At 39.2% G+C, this 23,198-nt stretch overlaps 1 protein-coding gene across 1 annotated transcript in view; it reads right to left on the bottom strand.

Annotated features, from left to right (window-relative positions):
* Nucleotides 1–23,198, bottom strand: part of PHEX (phosphate regulating endopeptidase homolog X-linked) — a 99,547-nt gene that overhangs the window by 63,922 nt on the left and 12,427 nt on the right. Inside the window, exons 4-9 of the mRNA XM_032204727.1 lie at nucleotides 14,271–14,357; nucleotides 13,050–13,276; nucleotides 9,381–9,449; nucleotides 6,589–6,705; nucleotides 3,647–3,730; nucleotides 3,213–3,358 (exon numbers count right to left, since the gene is read on the bottom strand). Of these exons, the coding sequence (XP_032060618.1) occupies nucleotides 3,213–3,358; nucleotides 3,647–3,730; nucleotides 6,589–6,705; nucleotides 9,381–9,449; nucleotides 13,050–13,276; nucleotides 14,271–14,357 (730 nt within the window). The remainder of the gene's footprint in view (nucleotides 1–3,212; nucleotides 3,359–3,646; nucleotides 3,731–6,588; nucleotides 6,706–9,380; nucleotides 9,450–13,049; nucleotides 13,277–14,270; nucleotides 14,358–23,198) is intronic.

Raw genomic sequence — 23,198 nt, forward strand, 5'->3', positions numbered from 1 at the left:
TACGAATTTAAAATCAATTGATCACCTTCATTCAGGTTAATAATGATACTTTTTGACTATGAAATGCCTGCAGTGCATATTTTGGGGTGGTTTTCATCCAAATTTCACAAATAATGTCACTGAGGTTCAGGGAAATTAACCTCCTCACATGGAGTAAAATCCAACAAGAAAATAAACCACAGAAATCCTCTCTGCACTTCCAATGAGACCTAAGCATTTGTTGTTTTAACCTTTGGGAAGACTGCAATACATAATCACGTATTTTAACTTCAAAACAACTGTTACAGAAAGAAGTCTAGACTGTTTCTTAACCAATATTACCATTGCTGTGATACACACTAAAAAAGGAAGTGGTAGAGAGCTTGCTTGCTGGGACAGTTAAAATTATACCAGTATTTATGAATATCTGCTGAAGAAGGCTCCACCCTATCTGGGAATAAAGTAGGTTGCTCATGTAAAATTCTGTAAGTTTGTAGTATTTTAATCAATAGACATGGTGGCAATTAAAGAGAATAGATTTAATATGAGATAATGGCAAATTAATTGACATTTTAAGAAAAATAGATCTTTCACAAATTTTGAGAACTGTTTGGAAATTGTATTCATAATTGGGTTGTGAATCAAATTAAAGAACTGAAAAACATCCATCTATAGCTGGAAGCACAAGTTCTCATTAAATTATTGTAGCTTAGCTCTCTAACTAATTTTTCAGGGACAGCTGAAGACCAGAAAGGAGATCTAGTGTCCCCTTGTCTAAAGAAAAATCCTCTTTATGCTGCAGGAATTACCATGTACTTCTCTATTAATTGTCCCACACTGCAAAAAATGCAGTAAAATGAGAAAACAGAAAGCTATTTATTCTGACAACAATAAGAATGGTAAAGCTGCTTCCTACAGCAGTTGCAGACATCCCTGTAATGAGGACACATTTTACTATATTCTATTCATTGCTCTCCTCTAAGGCACCAGCACAGATAACAGGGAGGGAAAATAAGCCTGCTACAGAGACCCGTGCCCTAGGCTGGACTCACAGCAGTGCCCTGGCTTGGGAATTTCAAACATTCCTTATTATGTTCCAGCCACACCACAGCACATATTTCAAGCTACACAGAGTTACTTGATTACATTCAGCAGGGTTGTCACTAAATAAATAAATAAATAAATGCCTTATTCTATTAAATTCACACTACACTCTGCCAATATGCTATTTTCTAGTAACATTGCCATGTGAATGATTTCGCAATTCAAGTCTGTTGAGCAAGTTCTCCAAGGGAGCAGTTTATGATAGGATTTTGAGTCCATACAACTTGTCACCTCCATCACTAAGAATTGTTTTGTAGCCAGGCTTAATTTTCACTCCATTCTTCCCTTCACCTGAAAGAAATTTCACCAAGTAGTTTGCCAGATCACTGGGGCATGAACCTTAATTTTGTGCCATGTTTGAATAACACCCATGCCTGCAGGTTGGTAACTGAAGAGAATATGAACTCAGAGAAAGTGCTTGTCTTTCCCAATGACACTGACTCTCCTGAAATAATCAGAAGTTAATTCACATTTTAATCACTGATGCAAGTCTAAATGTTTTGAATGCTTTAGTAGGAAACTGATCCATGGAAATATTTACTATTTAAAAAAAAAATAAAAAAAATCATGTTTTTTAAATTAATTTAACCTTTTAAACATCATATGGAGAAGGACAAATGAGATTACCCATAAGAAAATATCCTTGTTAAGCTTTTGGATTTTACTGCACAGGAAAATGTTAACATCTTGTTTTTAGCAGTTTGCATTAAGGTGATTTCTGATTTTCTCAGACCAGATAACAAAGTTGCTTCTGGAGCAAACTATGACATTTTAGATAATGAATATTATTACCTAATAGATAAACATAAACTTTGTTATCACGCGGTGACTCTTTGGATGGATTTTATGAATAAAAATTTGTTGAAATCTTCTTGGGTTGAGTTTAACACTGTATTTGACATTTCTAACTTTTTATGATGCAATTTTTCTTAGGGAAAACTTAGAGAAACTGAGCAGAAAACACTGATAGTGTTGGCTCACATAAACCATTATCAGCTGTAAGATTAACAGCCTGAATATATTAGAAATCAAAGACTGTTTTTGCCTGTCCCCTCAACCTTTGGCAATCAGGAAGCTGGTTTTGAATTTTGCTGAAGATGGATATTGAAGTTCTTTCTGGTCACTAGTCCAGCCTCTCTCCCCCATGATACACACACTGGTTTAACTTCTGTAACACTCATAGATGTTTTTTCTTGAAATTAAATTAAAATCCTAATGAAAAAAGCATCCAGGTATTTACTGTGTAGTAGTTACATTTGCATGTAAGTGTAATGGACAACCCAAACCGTTTAGAAGACTTTCTTCAGCGTATTAAAATTCATGGTTCATTAATGATATTTGTCTGAATTATATAAAGTAAGAACGTTTGACAATCTGTAGGCAGAAAAAAATGATCATCTTCATGTTTCTTATTGTTGATCTTCTTATTACTTTTACAGGTACTGGTACTATGAATTAACATAAACATTCTGTCATTAGAGGCACAGAGCAGCAATATAAGAACAATGCTTCCAAATTACTCTTTTTTTTTTTTTTTCTGAAATGCACATTTGGGTGTGGCCATACTGTACAATCAACTAGGAATTATTTTTAGAGATGAGAGCCTGGCAATGGTTTTGTGGTGGTTTTTAAAAGTTCAGCAACACATCTGAGTGGAGAGTGAGAGCAAATTATCACAGAAACAACTTAGATGTTATCAACAAAAATGCTTCAAAACAGAACATCATCTTCACATACCCTTTATTCCTCACATTGCCTGAACCTGTCTTGCCTGTTCTTGAACCTGTTCTCTGTCCCTGTGCAGAGAACATCCATTGTGAGCTGCCTGCATTTTTCTAGAGGTATAAATGATTTCACAAGATACAAGACCGTATACAGGTTAGAGAGGCTGAATGGATCTGCAAAGGATCTGCTGAACTTTACTGCAACATGTGTTTTGAGTAAAAAGGTGCTTGAAACTATTTTTTTTTTCTGCTGCACTCAAAGTAGTACTATATCTTCCTTCGGACAAAACCACGGAGATCTTTTGCCCAGAGACATGATTCCAAGAACCTCTGAAGCACCTGAAAATCCCAGGAAAAGCCTGGCATTCAATGCCCCATCATAAATATGAGTGAAACCATCCTTACTTTTTCCTTTCATTTTCAAGTATCCTGAATAAATCTTTGAAGTACTGGGGAACACGGACAATCACATTTTCTGAAGGACCTATGTCTTTGAGCTCAGGGTAGAGTCTGGTGTCAATCACTTTCTTGATGTATCCCAGCCAGTCAAACTGAAACAAAAAAAAGAAGGCTGTTTAAAGCAGTTTATCAAAGAAGATGATTCATTAACTAACTTGCACCTTTGAGATTAATGGTTTCAAAGCTTTACTTATTAAAAATTTAGAAACTATTGCAGTTTGTCTTTACATGTTTTCAAACCTTGCATAATTGTGTTTAAAAGAACATACAAACATTCTTAATAATATTCCTTTAACATGCTGTCTTTCCGCACTAGAAGATTTTGTTAATCATATAGGTCAGAAATTAAAACAATAGTTTTGTATTTTTCCACAACCAACCTGTGGAATCATGGCACTAAGCTCCGATATGTTCATTTTATTGTACATCACCTCGCTTGTTCGATTTTCATATGGAATCATGATCTGGGGGAAAAAAAAAATAAATAAATAAAAAAAAAAGGTGAAAACCAGGTTCATCTTCAAAGGATGTGTTCTTGTATCACCACTGTCCAGCATAATCTCAGTGCGGAAGTATCTCACCACCCCTTTTGCAAATGTTCATGACATTAACTTCCCTTTCTGAGGATGGCATTACCTAGGAGAGTTGGAATATGGTTCATTGTCAGCTTAACTCATTACGGGGAAATTTTATGAGCTGCATGTCTTCTTTGAACAAAGCAAACCAATTTGTGTCCTTTTTATAAGAAATGTGTGTGGATTCATAAGAGGCAAAAGCATACCTAGACATTTAATACTTATTTATCTTATCATCTTAGAAAGAAGCCAGTCCAAACTGTTTAAAAGGTCAAATCTGAGATGGGTATGCTGGATGGATATCTCATCTCTTGGATTTGAACATGTGCCCTGCTATGGCCTGATTCCATCTGAGGGAAAAGCCAGACACGCACCAGTTTCTCCCCATTTTACCAAGTGTCCTGATTTCCATAGCAGAAAACCTTAGCATATAGGCCAGACATGAGCTAAATCATTCACCAAAACAATCTCTCATCTAATTGACCACAGGAGCCAGACCTCAGGATCCTCTGCAGTATCAAATCCAAGGATGTAGCAGAAGAAATACTAAATACAAAGCAAGTCCTTTTATAATTGAGAAGAGATGATCAGATTCCAAGATGGTAGCCTGGTATCTTAACAGAGAAACAAGACAAGTACAAGATAAAGTTTAATATTTTGTCACTGTTCAGGAGAAACAAGAATTCCTTATGTCAATTTCAGCCCCACTCTAAGGTAAATCCTGTACAACAGGCTTTTTTTCTGCAGAATTTAAACAGGACAGAGATTGACGCCAGACTAACCAGACAGCTGGAAGTTCTCCAACCAAAATTCTACAGCAAATGTCTGTGGTTTTACTGTTGTTCAAGCCATACAGGAAAAAAAATGACTTTCTTCTCCCTTTCTGCACATTTCTTTTATCTGACAAATCTAAACTCTCCTTGAACCCATTTGCTCCCTTCTTCTCAAAATTTTTCCTCTTCCTCCAGTAATTCAGATCTACTCAAAAACTTCCTTTTACACAATAAGATCTCTTGAAGAATACCATTCCTCCCTAAATCCAATATATTTTCCCTTTATTCTAGTTGTCTCTCTTCCTGAACACACAAATTCTTTGTTATGTATGTTCACTAAAAAAAAAAATATATAGAGGAACATGGGATATCGTAAAAAACAAAGCGACAAACAGGACTAGCTCCTTCAAAATCATGGTAAAATGTAATGTTTATGTGATTAATTGTGCTCATTAGGGATCATGTAACAATCCACATCCCTGGACTTGTTCCTAATATCTGAATATATTTTAGGGAATTATTCGTACTAAAGGAATATTAGGTGACTGTGAGCAAACATGGCTTGTTGCATAAAAGCATGCATTACTAATCCTGAAGGCTATTACATGATCCATGTCATCTTATACAGCAACTTCACATATCCTGTTTGTGAATTAAAGCTCTCTAAGACACTTGCCAAATAAAACATTAGAACTACCAGAAGTAGCAATGCATCTTATCACATCACCAATAAACAGAACAAACAGTTCCTGTTTCTCAAGTCCACTGGATCGCAATGAAGTATCTGCTCATTATTACAACCAGGCTAGGTAATTGAAACAGAATATTGGCTTTTATTTAGAGATTTAACAAAATTTCATCTCTGCTTTCAGCTGAGACATGGAAACACTGATTTACTGCTGTTTGGATGGCTCTCAGTTCTGCACACAGACACACACACACCAATAAGACATATCATTGCCTTTCCTCCTGGTGTAGACACCAGTAGCAGTACCCAGGGAAAAGTCATTTTCTACTGCCACCTCTTCTGAGAAAGAGGCTTCTCTATTAACAGCAGAAGCTGCATTTCACAGAGGACAGTGGGAGAGTTTCTTTTCTACAGTGATATGAAGAAATCCTCAGTTCTGCTGGAAGTTCTGTAAATCAGCATCAAGTCTATACCGCTAACTTTTGCTGGTTTCCCAACACTGAAGAAAACTCTTCGCTCTAGCTTTAGAAAAAGCAGAAATGTTAGTGGACTTGAAGCTCCCAGGAGAAGGATTCCTGCAGCAGCCACAGTAAAGGAGATATAGGGAAGCAGAAATGCTTCTTCAGCCTGCAAGAGTCCTAAAGTCTAAACCAAACTCCACAGGGGGTGGGGAGCAAAAATGTCACCAACTAAATCAATCAGATCCGAGTGCTAGATTTAAATCTGCTTAGTTTTGCTAAGTCCAATTGGTCTCATAAAAGAAAACTCATGGAGTTTCTTGCCCCTTCCCCCAGGGCACCACAAGAAAGTATCTCAGGAACTTACTGTGGCACTGCTATGGCCACCCACCCATTCATTAACCACAAAGTGCCACTATCCTAACTCACTCTTGTGCTGCTCTTAGACTTCCTCAGAGAATGACCCAGTCTGCTCCTTGAATACATGGCAATGTATTCACAACACAGCTGTACAACAGGGACTTAAATTCTGCCCAAGTTCAAACAAGAAATATTATTAATTTAAAGGACCAAGGGCAATTGGCTAAAGGTTTTATTTGATTGTTTGATTTTCTTTTTTATTTAACCTGCCCCTGAGAATAAAATATTCTATTTAACAATTTACTAAGGCAGGAAGACTGTTCACTCTTTTTTTCTTCAAGTTCTGCTCCTTTCCTTCTCCTTCCAATAAACATTATTGCTAAGGTTGTTGATATAATGACTTTCCATTTTGAAACAGGACTGCACTTTTTTTTAAAGCTATATTAAATGCCACATAAAATTACCCACCTCAGCTATTTTAACTTCCAGCTTTAGAACTGACTTCATATCAGACTCAGCTCGTGAAGCATTTGCACCCAGAAGCACTGCTGTGTCAACCATGAACTGCAAAAAGGCATCTCGGTACTGAAAAAGAAAAGGGGGGAGGGTTGGAATGAAGTTATCAGTGGATTTGCACTTCAATACAGCTGCAGCAGTAGGTCACAAAATGTCCAGCTATAGCAGGGAAGGGAGCGGAATACTTCGTACTTTCATGCCCTTGCAACCAAAGTTATAATTTCCTTACCTTGAGTGACCACTTTCATTGAAGAGAAGAGGGGAAATAACACACTAAACATACTGTGCATGAAAGACTAAGATACCTGCTGTGGTACACAACTCTGAATCTCTGTGTAAATCTCAGGAAATGCAAAAGACACTTCTGGATTAGATCGAAAATACTTACAAATCTTATGATGGGATTAGACAATGTGTATGTGTGTACACAAATGTTTTTTTGCAATCTCATACAGTAATAAGAACAGGACTGAAGAAGTGCTTATAGGCAAGTGCAAGCTTAGGGGCTGAGAATACTGGGAGATAAATAGACACTCCACTGACCTCTATCCTCTATTTCTGCCACAACACTGCAACACATATTCCCACTACAGTGCTCTGCTTTCCCTAAAAAAGCACATTTTAGTCTAGTGTGTATACACAAATGTTAGCACAAAACACTGTATATAATGATACTGTAGTGACTTTTGTGCTACCTCTCTCCAAGCATCATCTTTAAGAGTTTTGAGAGGGATCAGATTCCTCTTCATCAACTCCTGCTGGCCCATAGTCCTCCAAAAGAAAAAAAACATTTCCCAATACATCACCACCTTTAATCTTTTTTTTAATCATCTAGACGGATGGATGTGGCTAAAAAAACTCACTACCTTCTCACTGAACTTAAAAGGGAAGCAAAACTCTAAGACCTTAATCATAAGTGATTTGTCTATGACAATCCAAGTTCTTGTTTTCTGTGAGCTTTCAGCTGCACGTGTCAGATGCTGCCCACAGGCTTTCATCAAAGGAGTGTAAAAGAGATGTTGCCATTGTCAAATATCGATACATATGGCAAACCTTACCAGTTTATGACTGCTGTCCACAGAAAAACAGCAAGAAAACTTGTTGATAAGCTGCAGCAGAGTACTGAGAAATCATGAAGAGAGGGAGAAGAAGAGTTAATGAATCACTGAGACGCACTGAGGAACTCTTGCTCCCTGTATTTAATAAATTCAGGTTAATTTTATGATAGCCATCTGTAAAGGAGCTTGAAATGAGCTCAGCCTTCAGGCCTAATTCAACCCAAGAGGCTGGCCTGGAGGGCAGCTCACCAATGCAATAGTATTGAAGTTCCACTTTGTTGAGACAGTCTTCAGCTTCTAGTCACTTTGTCCATGGTCTGGGAAATCCTGGAGCCTCCTCTGCCATGGACTGGGGGACTCCTGTTGCCACCAGGTCAGGTGAAGGCTAAGGCAAGGGTAGCTGTATCAGCTGCTAATGAATACTGCCAGCTGTCCTTGAATGCAGTGTGCCTGCAGACTTTCTTCTAGCTGACCCCTGATTAGGGAGGGTCAAGCACCTTTTTAGTCCACACCACAGAGAGGCCTATACAAGAGCCAAGCTCCTTAAAGCACAACTCCCAGAAGCAACCAAGAGATGCAGCGGTTCACAAGGAAGAGGTGAGTGAACTTTGTCTGACATACCCATCCTTAGATATGGTGGTCACGTGCCTTAGGACATGGTACCCAGACACTGCTGGTGTAACTGATTTTTTGTTGTACTCCTGGACCCAGATGGTGCCTCATAAGGAGGACACAGATCTGCAAGTCTCAAACTGCAGGCAATGCATGCAGCCCCTTGCTGAGACACATGATCTTCTAGCAAGTGCACTTTCAGCATGTTTGCAGACGGTAAGAGACTGGGGGAGGAGGTTGAGAAGGTTTTTCTGATGCATCATATGGTTGTGTTGCCACACAGAGGGACCTTGTTAGGCTGGAGAAATGGGCCAACAGGAATCTAATGAAGTTCTACAAGGGGAAATGCCAAGTCCTGCATAGGGTGACAAATAACTCTAAGCACAAACACAGGCTGGTGGCCAGCTGACGAGGAAGCAATTTTTATGAAAAGCTCAGGAAGTCCTGGTGGACACCAAGATGAACAAGAGCCAGCAATGTGTCCTTGCAGCAAAGAAGGCTAACAGTATCCTGTGCTGTATTAGGCAGATTTCTGTCAACGGGTTAAAGGAGGTGAACCTGACCCTTTACTCAGCGCTGGTGAGGCCACATTTAAGTGCTGGGCCCAGTCCTGAGTTAGCCAGTACAAGACAGACATGGCTGTACTGGATTGGGTCCAGCACATGGCAACAAAGCTGATAGAGGGCCCACAGCATCTGCCATACAAGAGGCTGAGAGAGCTGGGACTGCTCAGCCTGGACAAGAGAAAGCTAAGGGAGATCATATATATGTGTATAGGTATCTGATGTGAGGAGTAAAGATGACAGTCAGACACTACTCAGTTGAAATGTCTCCAGAGGTCCCTTCCAAGGTGGAAGAAAAGCAAGGGGGACCCCAAATCTCATTAAAGTCTTCACTGGAGAAACTTTGCGAGTATCTGTGGTGGTGGTGTTTTCTGATAGGAAATATCTTGACAAATCTAAATTCAAACAAACCACAATTTTTTCTCAGTTTGGAGCTCAACAGAGCAAAATCCACAATGACAAAAACTGAGGGAAAAAATTGACATTTTGAGTTTCAGTTAATGCTACTTACAGATTTAGCTTCTGTGGTGTTTTCTAGGTAATCCTCTCGAGATGAAAGAGAGAGGCTCGCTTGATCTAGCTGTTAAAAATAACAAGAAAAAGCATTAAATAATTAAATTCATCAGAATTCAAAGATAGCCATATTAGCAACCTTGAAAGAGTTCATGTTTTTCTGGCAATTACAGTAGGTGTATGTAAATACCTAATACATAATACATTGCTGAAGACCAGCCTGAGTTCCACATAATTAAAAAATAACAGAAAAATGCTGACAGATGTTACTAAATTCACATTAGTGTGATCTGGAAAGCCTCAGATGTCCCCTGCAATATTTGAGCTATCTACTACAGCAAAGTATCATCTACCATGACTTAAGTGTTTATGTTAAGTGGTTATGGCTGAATATGAGCCAGCAGTGTGCTCAGGTGGCCAAGAAGGCCAACGGCATCCTGGCTTGTATTAGGAACAGCGTGACCAGCAGGGCTAGGGAGGTGATCGTCCCCCTGTACTCAGCTCTGGTGAGGCCGCACCTCGAGTACTGTGTTCAGTTTTGGGCCCCTCGCTACAAGAAGGACATCGAGGTGCTTGAGCGGGTGCAGAGAAGGGCGACGAAGCTGGTGAGGGGCCTGGAGAACAAGTCCTACGAGGAGCGGCTGAGGGAGCTGGGCTTGTTCAGCCTGGAGAAGAGGAGGCTCAGGGCGACCTTATCGCTCTTTTTTAGGTACCTCAAGGGAGGCTGTAGCGAGGTGGGGGTTGGTCTGTTCTCCCACGTGCCTGGTGACAGGACGAGGGGGAATGGGTTTAAGTTGAGCCAGGGGAGTTTTAGGCTAGATGTTAGGAAGAACTTCTTCACTGAAAGGGTTGTGAGGCATTGGAACAGGCTGCCCAGGGAAGTGGTGGAGTCACCATCCTTGGAAGTCTTCAAAAGACGTTTAGATGTAGAGCTTAGGGATATGGTTTAGTGGAGGGCTGTTAGCGTTAGGTTGGAGGTTGGACTCGATGACCTTGAGGTCTCTTCCAACCTAGAAAATTCTGTGATTCTGTGATTCTGGCTCCTTTAGCAAGTAGGGTAATGCAAAAAGAGTGGGTCTACAGGATCAAACACTCATGCTGACAGTGATTCATGCTGTACATATTTCAGGGGCAACAGAGTCAACTTTGGACATACTAGTCTAGTGTGTGGAACAAATGTCCATTAGCTACTGGAACATGTCCACTGCTGTGTGCCTGGAAAGCATCATTAGCCTACTTTGACAAAAAACATGGTTGTGCATTTGAGCTTCACTCTAGACCATTATTGAGTGTTGTAATGAGTATTTGGCTTTTTGAATAGAGGTACAGCTGGATTCCAGCCACAGAAATCGTTGCGTGCACGCATGCATGCACAAGAAATTTTTAAACCAGTCTTGAAAGTTCAATGAGATCTGCACTTTGTCTTTTGAATGAAATGACTACATGGGAGTGTTTACATAATGTTTCAAGTCCTTAATTAGGCAAAATTCACAGTCAAATAATATTCTTAAAATCACTACTGGAAGCTGAGATTTCACAAAACATTTCAATGTGATCAAAACAAATTAGGATATAGAAGCCAAATCTGAAAACATAATTCATCCAGTTTCTGAACTCTTCATAAGATACTCATGGGAATGGAAAGAGTGGAAAAACAAAACCAACAAAAAACAGTTTTGTCATTCTAAGATTATTATTTTGATGTCATATTTGTTTTGAGAAGATAAGAAATGAAGAGAGGTTGTACCTAGTCATACTACTTTACACAAGCCCTTTTTACTTTAAATTCTACAGCATTTATATTTCACATTTTCTACATGTATAAAACTGACCTATGTAAATGCAAATAGAATCTCAAATGGATGAATAAACGTCATCTTGTCCTCTAATGGGTGATTTTCTCAAGATCTAAAATATATCAAAATCATAATAAAACAAATCCTCCACTGAAAGCAGAGTACCTGTGATGTTCAGTGAAATTCTGATTCTTTGAAAACCAGTATCACCTTTTTTCTGCATATTGAAGAAAAAAATAAATCACTATATACAATAGATATCAGTCTATTTCAGTTATGTGACTGTTGCTTTAAGTGCTCAGACAAATTTTCCCGGCTTAAGAGTCAGATTTGATAATCTATTGAAACTAAGAAAGCACAAATATGAGGTAGAAACAGAAAAGTTAACTAACATTTTTTTGTCCAAAAAAAAAATAATTATATTGAATGCTAAACAAAGTTTAATTTGGAGCTTCTCCTTTTTTTCCCAATCTATTTATGATTTTGCAATGCTGAACAAAGAATTTTGCAATAGAGCTATTTTCACGAGCAGATTGAAATACTCTTTGGTACAGCCACACTCCTGGGAATTTGTTAAAACATTGACAAAGTAGAATACTGGCTGATGCATTCTGCAGATCAAGTTCTTAATCAAATTAACAACAACAGAATCCCCCAAGGAGTAATACGTTATTCATAGGATGTAGTGCTTCAGTTATTTAGATACCTAATTTATATGTGCCACTAAGCATACTGAGTAAAAATACTACTAGGTACAATTCATTTCCAAGGGATCAGCAATATAGATGTATCCAAACCCCCCACTGACAGGTGACTTGGCCTAAGAGATTATGGTAGGAGTATGACAGGAGATAGCTAAATGTTTCCTCTTTTTATTCTACCATTTCAGTTCTTTTAAAAGAAAGTCAAGCCAAAGCAATCTTGACAGGATCCAAACAGAATCTTAGCAGAATGACATCCTTAATACTTGAACTCCTGATCTGCTACTGCCTTGACCATTCAGGAAAACTCCCTAGAGACAGGGAAAGTTACTGCTGAATTTTGTACCAGTCAAACACCTCAGTCAAATGACATTCCAAAGAGCTGATTCAGAATCAACATTCACTTCAGAACCACTGAAGTTTGGTCTGTCCAACTCTCATCCAAGACCCAAATACAATGTATTCTTGAAAGCATCCCTACAGCTAGCCAGGATGCCAGCAATGTAAGGACCATAAATATTATTTTGCTGTGATGAATGGTGTCATAGCTTTCTTTCTTGTTCCTTCTCTCTTGCCTTCATAAATTACATTCTCATAGCAATGGAGAGCTGGCCTACTCTGGTTACTCATCTCTACTTCCTAAACAACAATAACGCATTTGGCCCAGGCACTCGATCTTGCCATGATGACATCTCACAGTAACCATTACAATTCTCTCTTGAGTTTTGTCAGACTAAAGCTAGGCAATTTTACTTATTTATTTGTTTGTTTGTTTGTTTTTTCCTTCTCACTAATCTAAACCGTTGTGTAATGTCATGCATTGTTACTGAACTTTATGCTTTGGTTCAAAACAAAAGAATTTCAGTAAATGCTTATTCTTCATTTCAGGTTTAGAAGTGTTTGGGATACATTTTTTGTTGTAAGGTGCTGCTTAAGAAGCTTGTAAGAAGCACAAGATAGTATGTTTCCACCTCAAGAAAAATATCTCAAGTTCAAAATATCTGTGACCAATTCATCATTCTTTGTCTTCACAGACAAAAACCATTCTTCATACAACTGATAGTGTTATAAGCAGCACCCAGAGCACCCCCTGGACAAGATATCCACCACTTTTGTTTAAAAAATGAGATCACAAAATGCCATGCAGAGTAACCTAATAGATATCTGTACCTTCAGGATGTACCGGTTGGAGATTTTGTCATCAGCAGCCACGTATAAACGGATGAAGACAGAGTTACTGTATTGACCACGAAGAGTTGCCAGAGTCTGGACTAAGCTAAACCTCCTCTCTGACCACAGCCCCTCAGGTCCAATGTTGGATTCCAGCACAGGCCAGCGGAAAGGGGAGTGCCTCAGTATGCTTAGCAGTGGTTTCACATCGGCTTTTTCGATTTTATCTGAAATGTCAAAGTGTGACAACTGTTACATTCCAGATGATTCAAATCCAGCAGCAGCCATGGGAGGTGCAAGGATTTATCAGTGCTGATCAATTCCTAGGCAGGACAAAGGCACTGCTGAACCCCAGCACCTTTGTTCTGCCTGTGAACACAGAGGCCCAGCAGTCCTACACCACTTTATATGAATCAAGTTAAAAAAGAGGCATATCAGTGTCTTTTCTAAAAGGCAAAGGGCTGGAATTAAGTATATTTTCATAGACTGCCTGCAATCAAAGCCAGAGGGGTCAGCAGCTGGGCACTGCAGCTGCAGGGCAGCTGCCCAAACTGCTGAGCCTGCCCCAGGAAACCATGTCTGAAGGAGAGTGGGAAGGACAAAGAACACATTGATGGACAGACTCCACTCCCTCCCAACCCATCTTTCACCCATTCAGTTGCATAAAGTTTGTGCTGTGTCCTAGCTAGTGCACATCAACCCTACAGAAAGTGACAAGCTCAAGGAAAGCACTGCCGAAAAGTGGTTACAGGCCTTCCTCTCTAAGCCCACTTGGCACCCAGCTAACTCACAGTTGCAGAGCTCAGGGCTGCCTGAATCCTGCCCTGTGGAAGTGTTTTGATCACAGGGATTTAGAGAAAGCTGGAGGGTGCTGAGCAGACTCTCAAAAGTGTCTTAGGAGAATTTCATCAGTGTCCTCTGATACACCAGGCATTACTCCTGTGCCCCTTGGCAAGGTTCTCGCATCCTTTTGCACACATAAGGATCCCTTGTCAGAGCCCTGATGAACAAAGGTCTCTGTAAAAATGTCTCCTTGTGCCTTGATGTACCACTGCCTTGACTTCAGGAACAAACAGAGGACCCTCTGCATTCAGGCTGAATGCAAATCAGCAAAACCTGTGAGTCTGCACAAAGCTTCATGGAGTCCAGTGGAGAGCAGAAAAAAAGCCTGGATTTATAAACATGGCTAACACATCGGTGTCCAAAAATCAGACCACTTACTCTCATTCATACAGGATGCATAAAGGATCTTGGCCTTCTGTACAGCTTCACTGTCCTGTCTTTTGCTGATTGGTTTCTCAAGTAATGCTGAAAAAAGAAATGACATTTTTTCAATACCTTGGAAATTGTGGGTATGATGTTTGCCTGTCTCAACATTTGCTTCAGTCATAGCACTTAGTTAATTGAGGAAGAGGTTTCACATGTATTTTCTTAGGCAACAACACAGGCATGAGAGGTATTTTCATTTTTTCCCACCTCCACACAGGATATGCATCCTTTTTAAAGGACTACTATAAAGACAACTTACTGACACGGTTCATTGCTCACAAAGAGCCACCTCAGCAAACAGAGGTGACAGGAAATCAGGGGAAGCGGGTGGGAGCTAGCACACAGGGCAGAGACTGAGGAGTGTTTTTTTTTTCAGGTGGCTGAGCTCCTGGTGTTGGCATGCTGTGAGACTGGGGTCTAAAGGAGAAGGTGGTAGGATCCCAGAAGCAAGACTGTTGGGGTTTATTTCCACCAGCTCTGCCACTGCTGAAAGCTAGTGGCAGAGAGCTGCTCTTTTGCAGCTCTCACAGCCTCACACACAGCCTCAGCCTTGTGAATTACACAGAAGGCCAAGTATGGAACAACTATTTGAAAAGTTGTGTTATATAGCTCCCTCACACCACAGTTGCTCACCGACCTTGTTCTGGAAAACCAAACTTGTTTTCCTAAGCTGTCATCTCTCTGCACAAACGTTGCACTCATCACATTATGTAAGGAAGTGAAATATCATGCAGAATGAATCTGAACCTCATCAGTCCACACTCAGCTGCCTCAAGCCATTTAGCCAAACTTTAAACCAGCCACAATGTTGTTGTAAACATATGTACTGTGGCTAGATGCAGAGCCAACTTAGCTTCAGCAATATCCATCAGATCGGGTGCAGCACGGCAAGAGCACTTCTATGACTAAGAGAAGCAGTGTAGTTCTTGAGCACAGCACAGAAAATGGGCTAGCAAACTCTGTTGGACCTGATGCAGTTTTGTGAGACCCTAACAGGTCATGTCCAACATTACCTTACTGTTTCTGGAACCATTGGAAAGATTGGTTTTGCTGGAGCCATCCCAAATGCCTCCTGATGGGCACTCAACCAGAGCTAAGAAGCCTTAAAAAATTCAAGAGTAACTTTCCTACAGCATACTCCCCAGTGAGTATCCCTCTGGGCTTCAGGAGGATTTATGAACAAAGGCACAGTGCAGATTGGCCATACGAGCTGCTGTGCCTGCCTGAGTTACCACACATAAAGTAGGATGAATTGCAGTGCAGCAGTCCCAGGTCTGCCAAAGTCTACAGTTGGCCAGTAGGACCTCATAACACCTGCCACAGTAAAACCAAACCTCTTCTATGTGGAGCTTATTCAAGAACCTGCCATGCTTCACCTTTCAGATACTTCACACCCATGTCCAGAGCACCTACACTCAGGAGACCATACTGCTTACTTCAGAAAGGTATTAGTCAAAGAGTATCCTAGTGATGAGTAAATGCCACTTCGTCTATTCCTCCAAAATCCCTTTTCTCCATGGGAAAAAAAATAAATAAATAAATAAATAAATCTGTTTGGATCTTTGAGAAATTGAGAAATGTGTTGAGGTCATTCCCTTTTAGCAATGGATAAGGTAAGAATTTCATTTAAAAATAAATAAATAATAAACTGCTGGATGGGATTCCCAATAGTTTTGGTTTCACATCCTCAAGTTCTTAATATTTCTCAATTTCTTAAACACAATATCATACCAATCATTGACACATATATCCAGTGTGCACAGTTCTTAGCAGAATAATCAGACCTGTTCGTGTTTTAGGAATGACATTTTAAGAGAAACTATAAATGAAACCTACATAAAACTAAGAATGAAAAAACACACTCCTATTAAAGTTATTGTAATAACTTCTGTTCCTTGCCAGTGAGCTGCACAGCCATGAAATTTTGAAGCTAATAAAATTCAATAGCTAAAGCTGAGCTAAAGCTCAAGAGAGATACAGAGGATGACATCCAATAAAATAAAATCAACTCCAGGAATGCACCTGCATAAAATCCTGTTAATATGAGACCTGGTGTTTTCCCATCAAATCACCTTGTTATGTGACAGAATGAAGCTGTAACTCTTCCTGCACTTTTGCAAAGGGTGATAGTGAAGATGCTGCCATTTTGTGTAGAATTAATGTATAAAGAAAATTATTGGTTCCAATGATGCCAAACCCAGTTATCAAACATGAAAACCTTAATAAGAAGGTTGAACCTTCTGTTTGGACACTGAAATAAGGGATGTGGTCCGTGTGTGCTCTTCAGACTACAGAAGTTCTTCAGCGTTAGCCTCAAGCTTCCAGAAAGATTTAGAAGCTCAGATCTGGAGCACTGGTCGGCTCAACTTGCTTTCTGCATTAGCTGATATACTATCCAAATACAAGGTTCAGAAATTCTCTGTCTGTTTGACACGCAAATATTTATAGCTATTTTATGTGTCCTTGAATATTCAAGTTCTTCCAAGTACCTGCTTTTTCCCTTGCTAGGGGAACATTTGGGCTTGCATAAATCCACTGAGGAATTCAGTCTAATAGTTTTCTCTTAAGCCTACTGGCTGGAAGTAGAAACTCTGGCCCACTTAGGGAAAGTCAGTGTTTCGAATAAAGCAGTTCACTCAGTGCTGAGAAGAATGTTGAGTTTGTTCTTGGGGTGTTTTTGTTGTCACTGTTGTTTTTGTTGATTTTGTTTTGTTTTGTTTTGTTTTTGTTTGTTTGTTTGTTTGTTTTTCTGAACTCAGATTATGTTCTGAATGAAAAAACATGTTTTAAAATGAAAAGCACCAACTTCCTAAAGTAATCTTCCATTTTAGGACTCCAAATATTATCTGCATTTGACTTAAGTCTATAGACAGTTTCAATACACTAAAAAAATATATGTATCCTTCACCAGGTTTTCTGATTATGAAAGAAATTTTATCCACCTTTCATCAGCACCTTTTAGTTTCATCTTTAGATGGGAACTTTTAGGAATGGATCCCTTGCATGAGACACACAGCATTCCAACAATACTAAAAAAGAAAATGAAACAATAGTTCATTTTCCAGCTCCCAGTTAACTGTTACATTGATAAAGATGGAACAGAAATCTAGCCAAAAAGACTAGAAAAGCAAAATATATAAGGTCATTTACAATACCCTGAAAGAGCACAGGACCATAATTACCAGCAATGGCAATTTAACAACTCCTTGTTATTACTGACTTACATCACCAGCCTGCCATAAATGCAAAGCACAATGTCATAGCTGAAAGCCACCATGAAAAAAAATAAATAAAAATATGAACCAATATAGCTTAGACCACCGTGAAGACAAATTCTGTGATCACCTGCCCCTAGCCAAATATGAAGTACAAGTTTGGATGGCTGTTCTAACAAAGCAGCTCTTGTTCTTCCATCATGTCTTTTGTTTCCTTCACTTTCAAATTAATTCCAAGTTATTCTGTTAGGAATAAAAGGGGTCTCAGCCTGTGCTATTGATCTCAGCACCTCATTGTCAGTGTTTCTGTATGCACAGAATGTTCAGAGGCAAGATATAAATCTGTCTTCACATAAAACTTAGTTATGGCAAATGTTAAAACCTATTGGTAATTCTGCTCCGCAGTGCTGAAATAATATAATTCATCTCATTGAGCATCTATCTCTTGCACAGTCAGAAACTGGTTAAAGCTGTTCATGTTATCCCAAGCTTTCTGAGGTCATGAATTGCTCCATCATTCATTTTCTTTTACCGAGGGGCTGAGGGCAGGGAGGTTCCTGTTGCAAACCAAAGTTTTTCTGCTCATGACAGTCTAGGTCAGGTGGGCTTACATCATTGCCCTCCCTGGCCCCAGTACAAAACACAAAGACAGCATCACCAACAGAAAACACGCCATGGCTGGGGATGATCCTCAGCTGTCTGAACTGAAGATGCTTAGGCAGGCAGTCAAGGAAAAAAGCCACAACTGGGGTGGGGTGTTGGGTTTGGGAGGGCAGGAAGGAAGGTCTTTATTGAGTTTCCTTCAGACAGTGCTTTTCCAGGACAAGAGGGCTAAAAAAGGCCAACTTCCTGTGGTTCTCTACCCTACAGTAAATAGCAATCATCTGCTGTTGAAAGTGAGAGCAAGGCACTTTACAAAGTAAGCTTGGCTATTTTGTGTGTGTGCATGTGTATTTAACTATATGCTATTCTAAAGTGGCTGAGAATAATTTTGTGGCTAAATGTTACCTTTAATCTCACTTTCCATTTCTAGCCCTTGTTGATTTTCCTGCCTACTGTTTTACAGAGCTTTGCTCTGGTTTTTGACCACCATATTTTATTTACAGTACTGAGAAATCCTTTTTCACCTTCTGACTTGGAGTACAGGAAAAAGAAGTTGTACAGATTTGTAGGGAAAAGTAGCATGCATACCACTTATTCAGATTAGAAATAAAGGTTCAAGTTATGAGGGTCCTGGTCTGCAGACTGTATATGTAGTGTGCTATCAGACAGTTTTCTACATACACAGTGTCTCACAGGAATGCTATTCAAGTTTATTTCTTGTTCTACAGAGACAACATAAGGTTTTACTGCACTCTCCAGCCATAGATATGGAGAATACATAGTGCTAGTGAAGAGAGTAGCATTTTTTTTCCATTCATTTTTGTCCTTATCTTTTTACAAACATCTGCTGTATGTGGAAAATGCAAACCGAAGTGTTTGTACAGTGATATCTGATGATGATATGAAATATATTATGCTTTGTACCTTGAAGAAAAAGAACTGCATGTGTGAGTATTCCAGTGGGAATACTTAAAAAAAAATAAATAATAATATATACAAAAACTCCAAAGGGACATACCATTTCCTGGAAAGTTTTAACCCTGGAGGAGTGAAAAGCTAGAAGGAGACAAGTAATTCAGCATGAACTCCCAGGACAATGCTAGAGCAAACAGCCCAGTTTTGGGCTGTAAAAACTGAGAAGTATCAAAGTGGGGAAATAATCCTATTCTCCTACATGGGCTAGTAAGACAGACTGGAACACTGTGTGCCCTTCTGCTGTCCAGATTTTAAAAACTATTTTGAACATCTGGACTGGGAGCAGAAAAACATCACAGCCATTTGGGTTTTTCTTTGTGTGGAGAGGCTTGAGAACTGGGGAGAAAAAAAATAAATAGAAAAAAATAAAAGTCATGCAGTGAGAGACTTGAAGAGCTTGATTTGTTTAGTTTCATGAAAGATTATGGAAGGATGATGGGATTACAGTATGAAACTACCTCACCATTAGAAAGTGCTTGGTGCTGGAAAGATCTTCAGTCTATTGAAAAGAGGCAAAAGGAAAAACAGTCATTGGAAGACAAAGTCAGCAGTGACAGTGATTAACCACTGCAGCCAAGCAACTGGCAGAGATAGTGGCTTCTCTGCCCTTTAACATCTTCAAGACTTGATGTTTTGGGGGAAGATAAGCTTTAGCTCAATGTGAATTATGCTTTATCCCAGTGCAAGCTATTGAGCTTCATATATGGGTAATGTAATTGTCTGTGATACTAAAAGGTCACAGGAGATAATCTAATGGTTGCTCCTGGCATTGCATTCGGTACATTTAGGATAAGGATCTCCAAGCACTCTCAGACATGTGACAGCAAGGAGGTACAGCCATTATCCACTGTTGCAGATAAAGTGAGCCACAGAGAATTAATTCCTCCGTATCTAATTCATGTCAGAATCCTACTGATTTGAACTGAGTGCTGCTTTATGAGCATGAAGTTTGCTGAACTTGATTCAACAGCTCAAAGAGTCTGATTTGAATATGCTGAAAGCTCCTCAGCCCCTTTGATGTCAGTGACAGTGGGAGTCACTCAGCATTGGCCAGAAGATGCTCAATAGTACAACTGAAAACAATTTGCAGTGCATTGTTTTCAGTGCAGATCCAGAAAGCAGCCCAAGATTATAACCATTCACTGGGCCAAAGGAAGAAAAAGCTTGTCCTTTAAGTATGCCACAGTAAGTCTCTGTGAAAATTTCATGCAACTTTCATGGTTCCTTTGGTTTTGGTAGCAGTAACTAGAAAACATATGTGCTGTTTATCATTCCCTAAAACACAATGATCTTCAGTTTCTTAGACCAAAATGCAGGAACTCTGCTTGTGGAAAAGGAGTTTGCTTGCCTGTAAGCAAAGAAAGTGGACTTTCAAGTGGACTCTCTTTCAGTTCCTGAGCAACAAAGACTGTTCTTCAACTTCTCCTTAATATCCCTCTACAGCTAAAAGGGTCAGGTTTCTCAACTGATGAAAAGAGTAGTTGAATAAACTGTTCACCCTCTTCAGTTATCAGTCACAAGCTTTGCTTCCTTCCCAGGTTCTGTGCTACCTCTGTGAAGAAGTAAAATCCAAGTTATCTTTTAGACATATGTAGGATATCCTCCGATGCTAGCCGCAGAATGTTTTAATGATGTTCTCTGAGGAATTTCAGCTTAAAAGTAGAGAAAAGGGGGTATTTCATCATTGTTACCTTTTGAAAGCAACGTTTACCCCCATAATCCACAAGGGAAGTGCAGATGTTCATTTTGTTTCAGTGGGAGATGAGTGAGCCTATGGGTACACATGGTAAATGATTGGCAGTTTCACACTGGGCACACTCAAACCAATCACACAGCACTTGTGTGCAAAATGTTGTTCCTTAAACTCTGACATACTTATGGTTAATCTAATGTTCATTAAGTATGTCTAACTCTTAATCCCATACTTAATTCGCATTCAAAATCTCTGTCAAAAGAGTCCTTGAAAAGCAACTGCAATCCAAGCAGCACCTGTGCTGCCAGGGGCATTTATTGAGAACTCCACCTGTGTCATCAAGGCACTGCCCTTCTTCAAACTCCTAGTGCACTGCGTTTAAGAAATCAGGCTTGTTGCAGTTCACAGAGTGATCTTGGACAGAAATGATTTGTCCAGGATGTGAGGGGGCACACAGAAACCTTCAAAGCCACACTGTTGTTATGGAAATCACAGCTAGAACAATGTAATGTCTTAATTACAGTAATGTGAGCTTGCGTGTTCCAAGAGTGGTTATCTGAGAATGGTTTGGGGTCAGCTGACGTTCATTCAGAGTATCTAGTTTCCAGTTCCCTTTTTTCACAGCCTGGAGTTAAGTGAAGGAGGGTTAGTCTTACGGATGGAGGCCTACAAGGGGCACAATGTTCTACCTCAAAATAAAATCGGTGGCCACAGCATCCAAAATTATGCACAATACTGTTATGATCATTTGTCCAGTGGCAACTTCCTTGGCTTGCTACATGAAACTATGAGAACCGCCTGCAACACAAACAATCCAGGTTATGAGCTCTTCAAAAAGGAAAATCTGGTACATGTATGTATATATATTATTCTAATCAGTTTGGAAACCTGACCCCTACAGCTGGAGAGGTGAAGAACCAATATATCAAGTTATAAAAAAAATAACTTATAACCTGTAAAATACAGTTATACAAAAATGTCATTAACTGGCATATTTCAAAGCTGTACATATTTCCTGGAAAAAAAAAATAAATACTGTCGAGCCCAGATTATATTATTCTTAGAGTTAAATCTGTTCTCTCAGCACACTCTCCTGCAAAGACAGACATCTCCTGCTCCAGAAAGCAGTGTTTAATGTTTTGGTAAAACTTTGTCTTTGATAAAGGATCCTTGATTCTCTTAGCAGGTTTAATAGCACAGGCCACACTCCTGTGCTAATGCACTTGCCTTGCTTACATTTTAGATCCGCTTTGCATATCAAAGCCTTGGGAGAAGAGCTGAGCAACCTCTTGCCTGCCTGGAAAACACCACAGATGCAAGCCTTAAGGAAGGATAAAGAAGCCCAAGCATTGCGACCTTCTGGCACCATCGCAATCCAACAGAAAATTCATAATCTCAGGGCCTGATTAAATTCCTTTTTGCCTTTAAAATACAAGTTCTTCTGAGAACATCCCCTACTATACATCTTCAGCATATGCTACAACACCTTTCCTCTTCTAACAATTGATAGAGAGCAATATTTTTTTTTGAAGCTCCCCCAGCTTTTTTTTTTTTTTTAAACTACCAGTTCTGCTAGTTTTTCTCCAGTACTTCTTACTATTTCAGGTGTTTGGTGGACTGTCTGTTGTGCAGTTTGCAATCCCCATCCCCAACAAACTCTTTTTAAAAAGCGAGCTGCAAATGATTGTTTTTTAAATGAAAGTTTGCTTTTAGGATTCCAAAAGAAGAAAATAGACTGTTTAAGTATGTAATTTTCACTCCAACACAACTAAAAAAAATTTATCACCACTGTACTTAAATACTTTTTAAAGAATATACCATCACTCTACTAACACTAAGGCTCTTGTTGGTGGCTTTCAGAGGTCTGGAAGGGAAGCTGTCAGAGCCTAATGCAGTACCAAAAAAAATATTTTAATACATTTTATAAACACCCATTTCAATTTCTAATGTATTATGGTTCAGATTCCTTCAATGTTTCTCTACTGTCCTCAAATATATATGGAAAAAGCAAACTAGCATCAAAGGTTTTCAGAAATCTTGAAATGCTTAAAACAATGACTGCCTTAATAAAGACTTTTCCTTTGAGTCTAAAAGAAAGTAAGAAAAAAGAAAGGTGGTGGTTTTCCCCATTTGCTGGGGAGGGATTAACAGAAATAACACAACAGGCTTTCCATGACCTTCCTTCACAAAAAGTCTGATTTTTTTTTTTTCTTGTCAATGAGTAAGTGTGGCCATACAAGAATAACTTCATTTTTGAATTTGAATGATTCAGAAGGATAGTTTTATCTTACATGTAGTTAAAATACAGATATATGAAAGTAAGTCACTTTACCTGGAAATACATAGGTAAAAATATATACACTCCATCAAATCTGGAGAGCATTGTTTGTCAAA

Source organism: Aythya fuligula, chromosome 1 (genome assembly GCF_009819795.1).
Source record: "Aythya fuligula isolate bAytFul2 chromosome 1, bAytFul2.pri, whole genome shotgun sequence".
NCBI lineage: Eukaryota > Metazoa > Chordata > Aves > Anseriformes > Anatidae > Aythya > Aythya fuligula.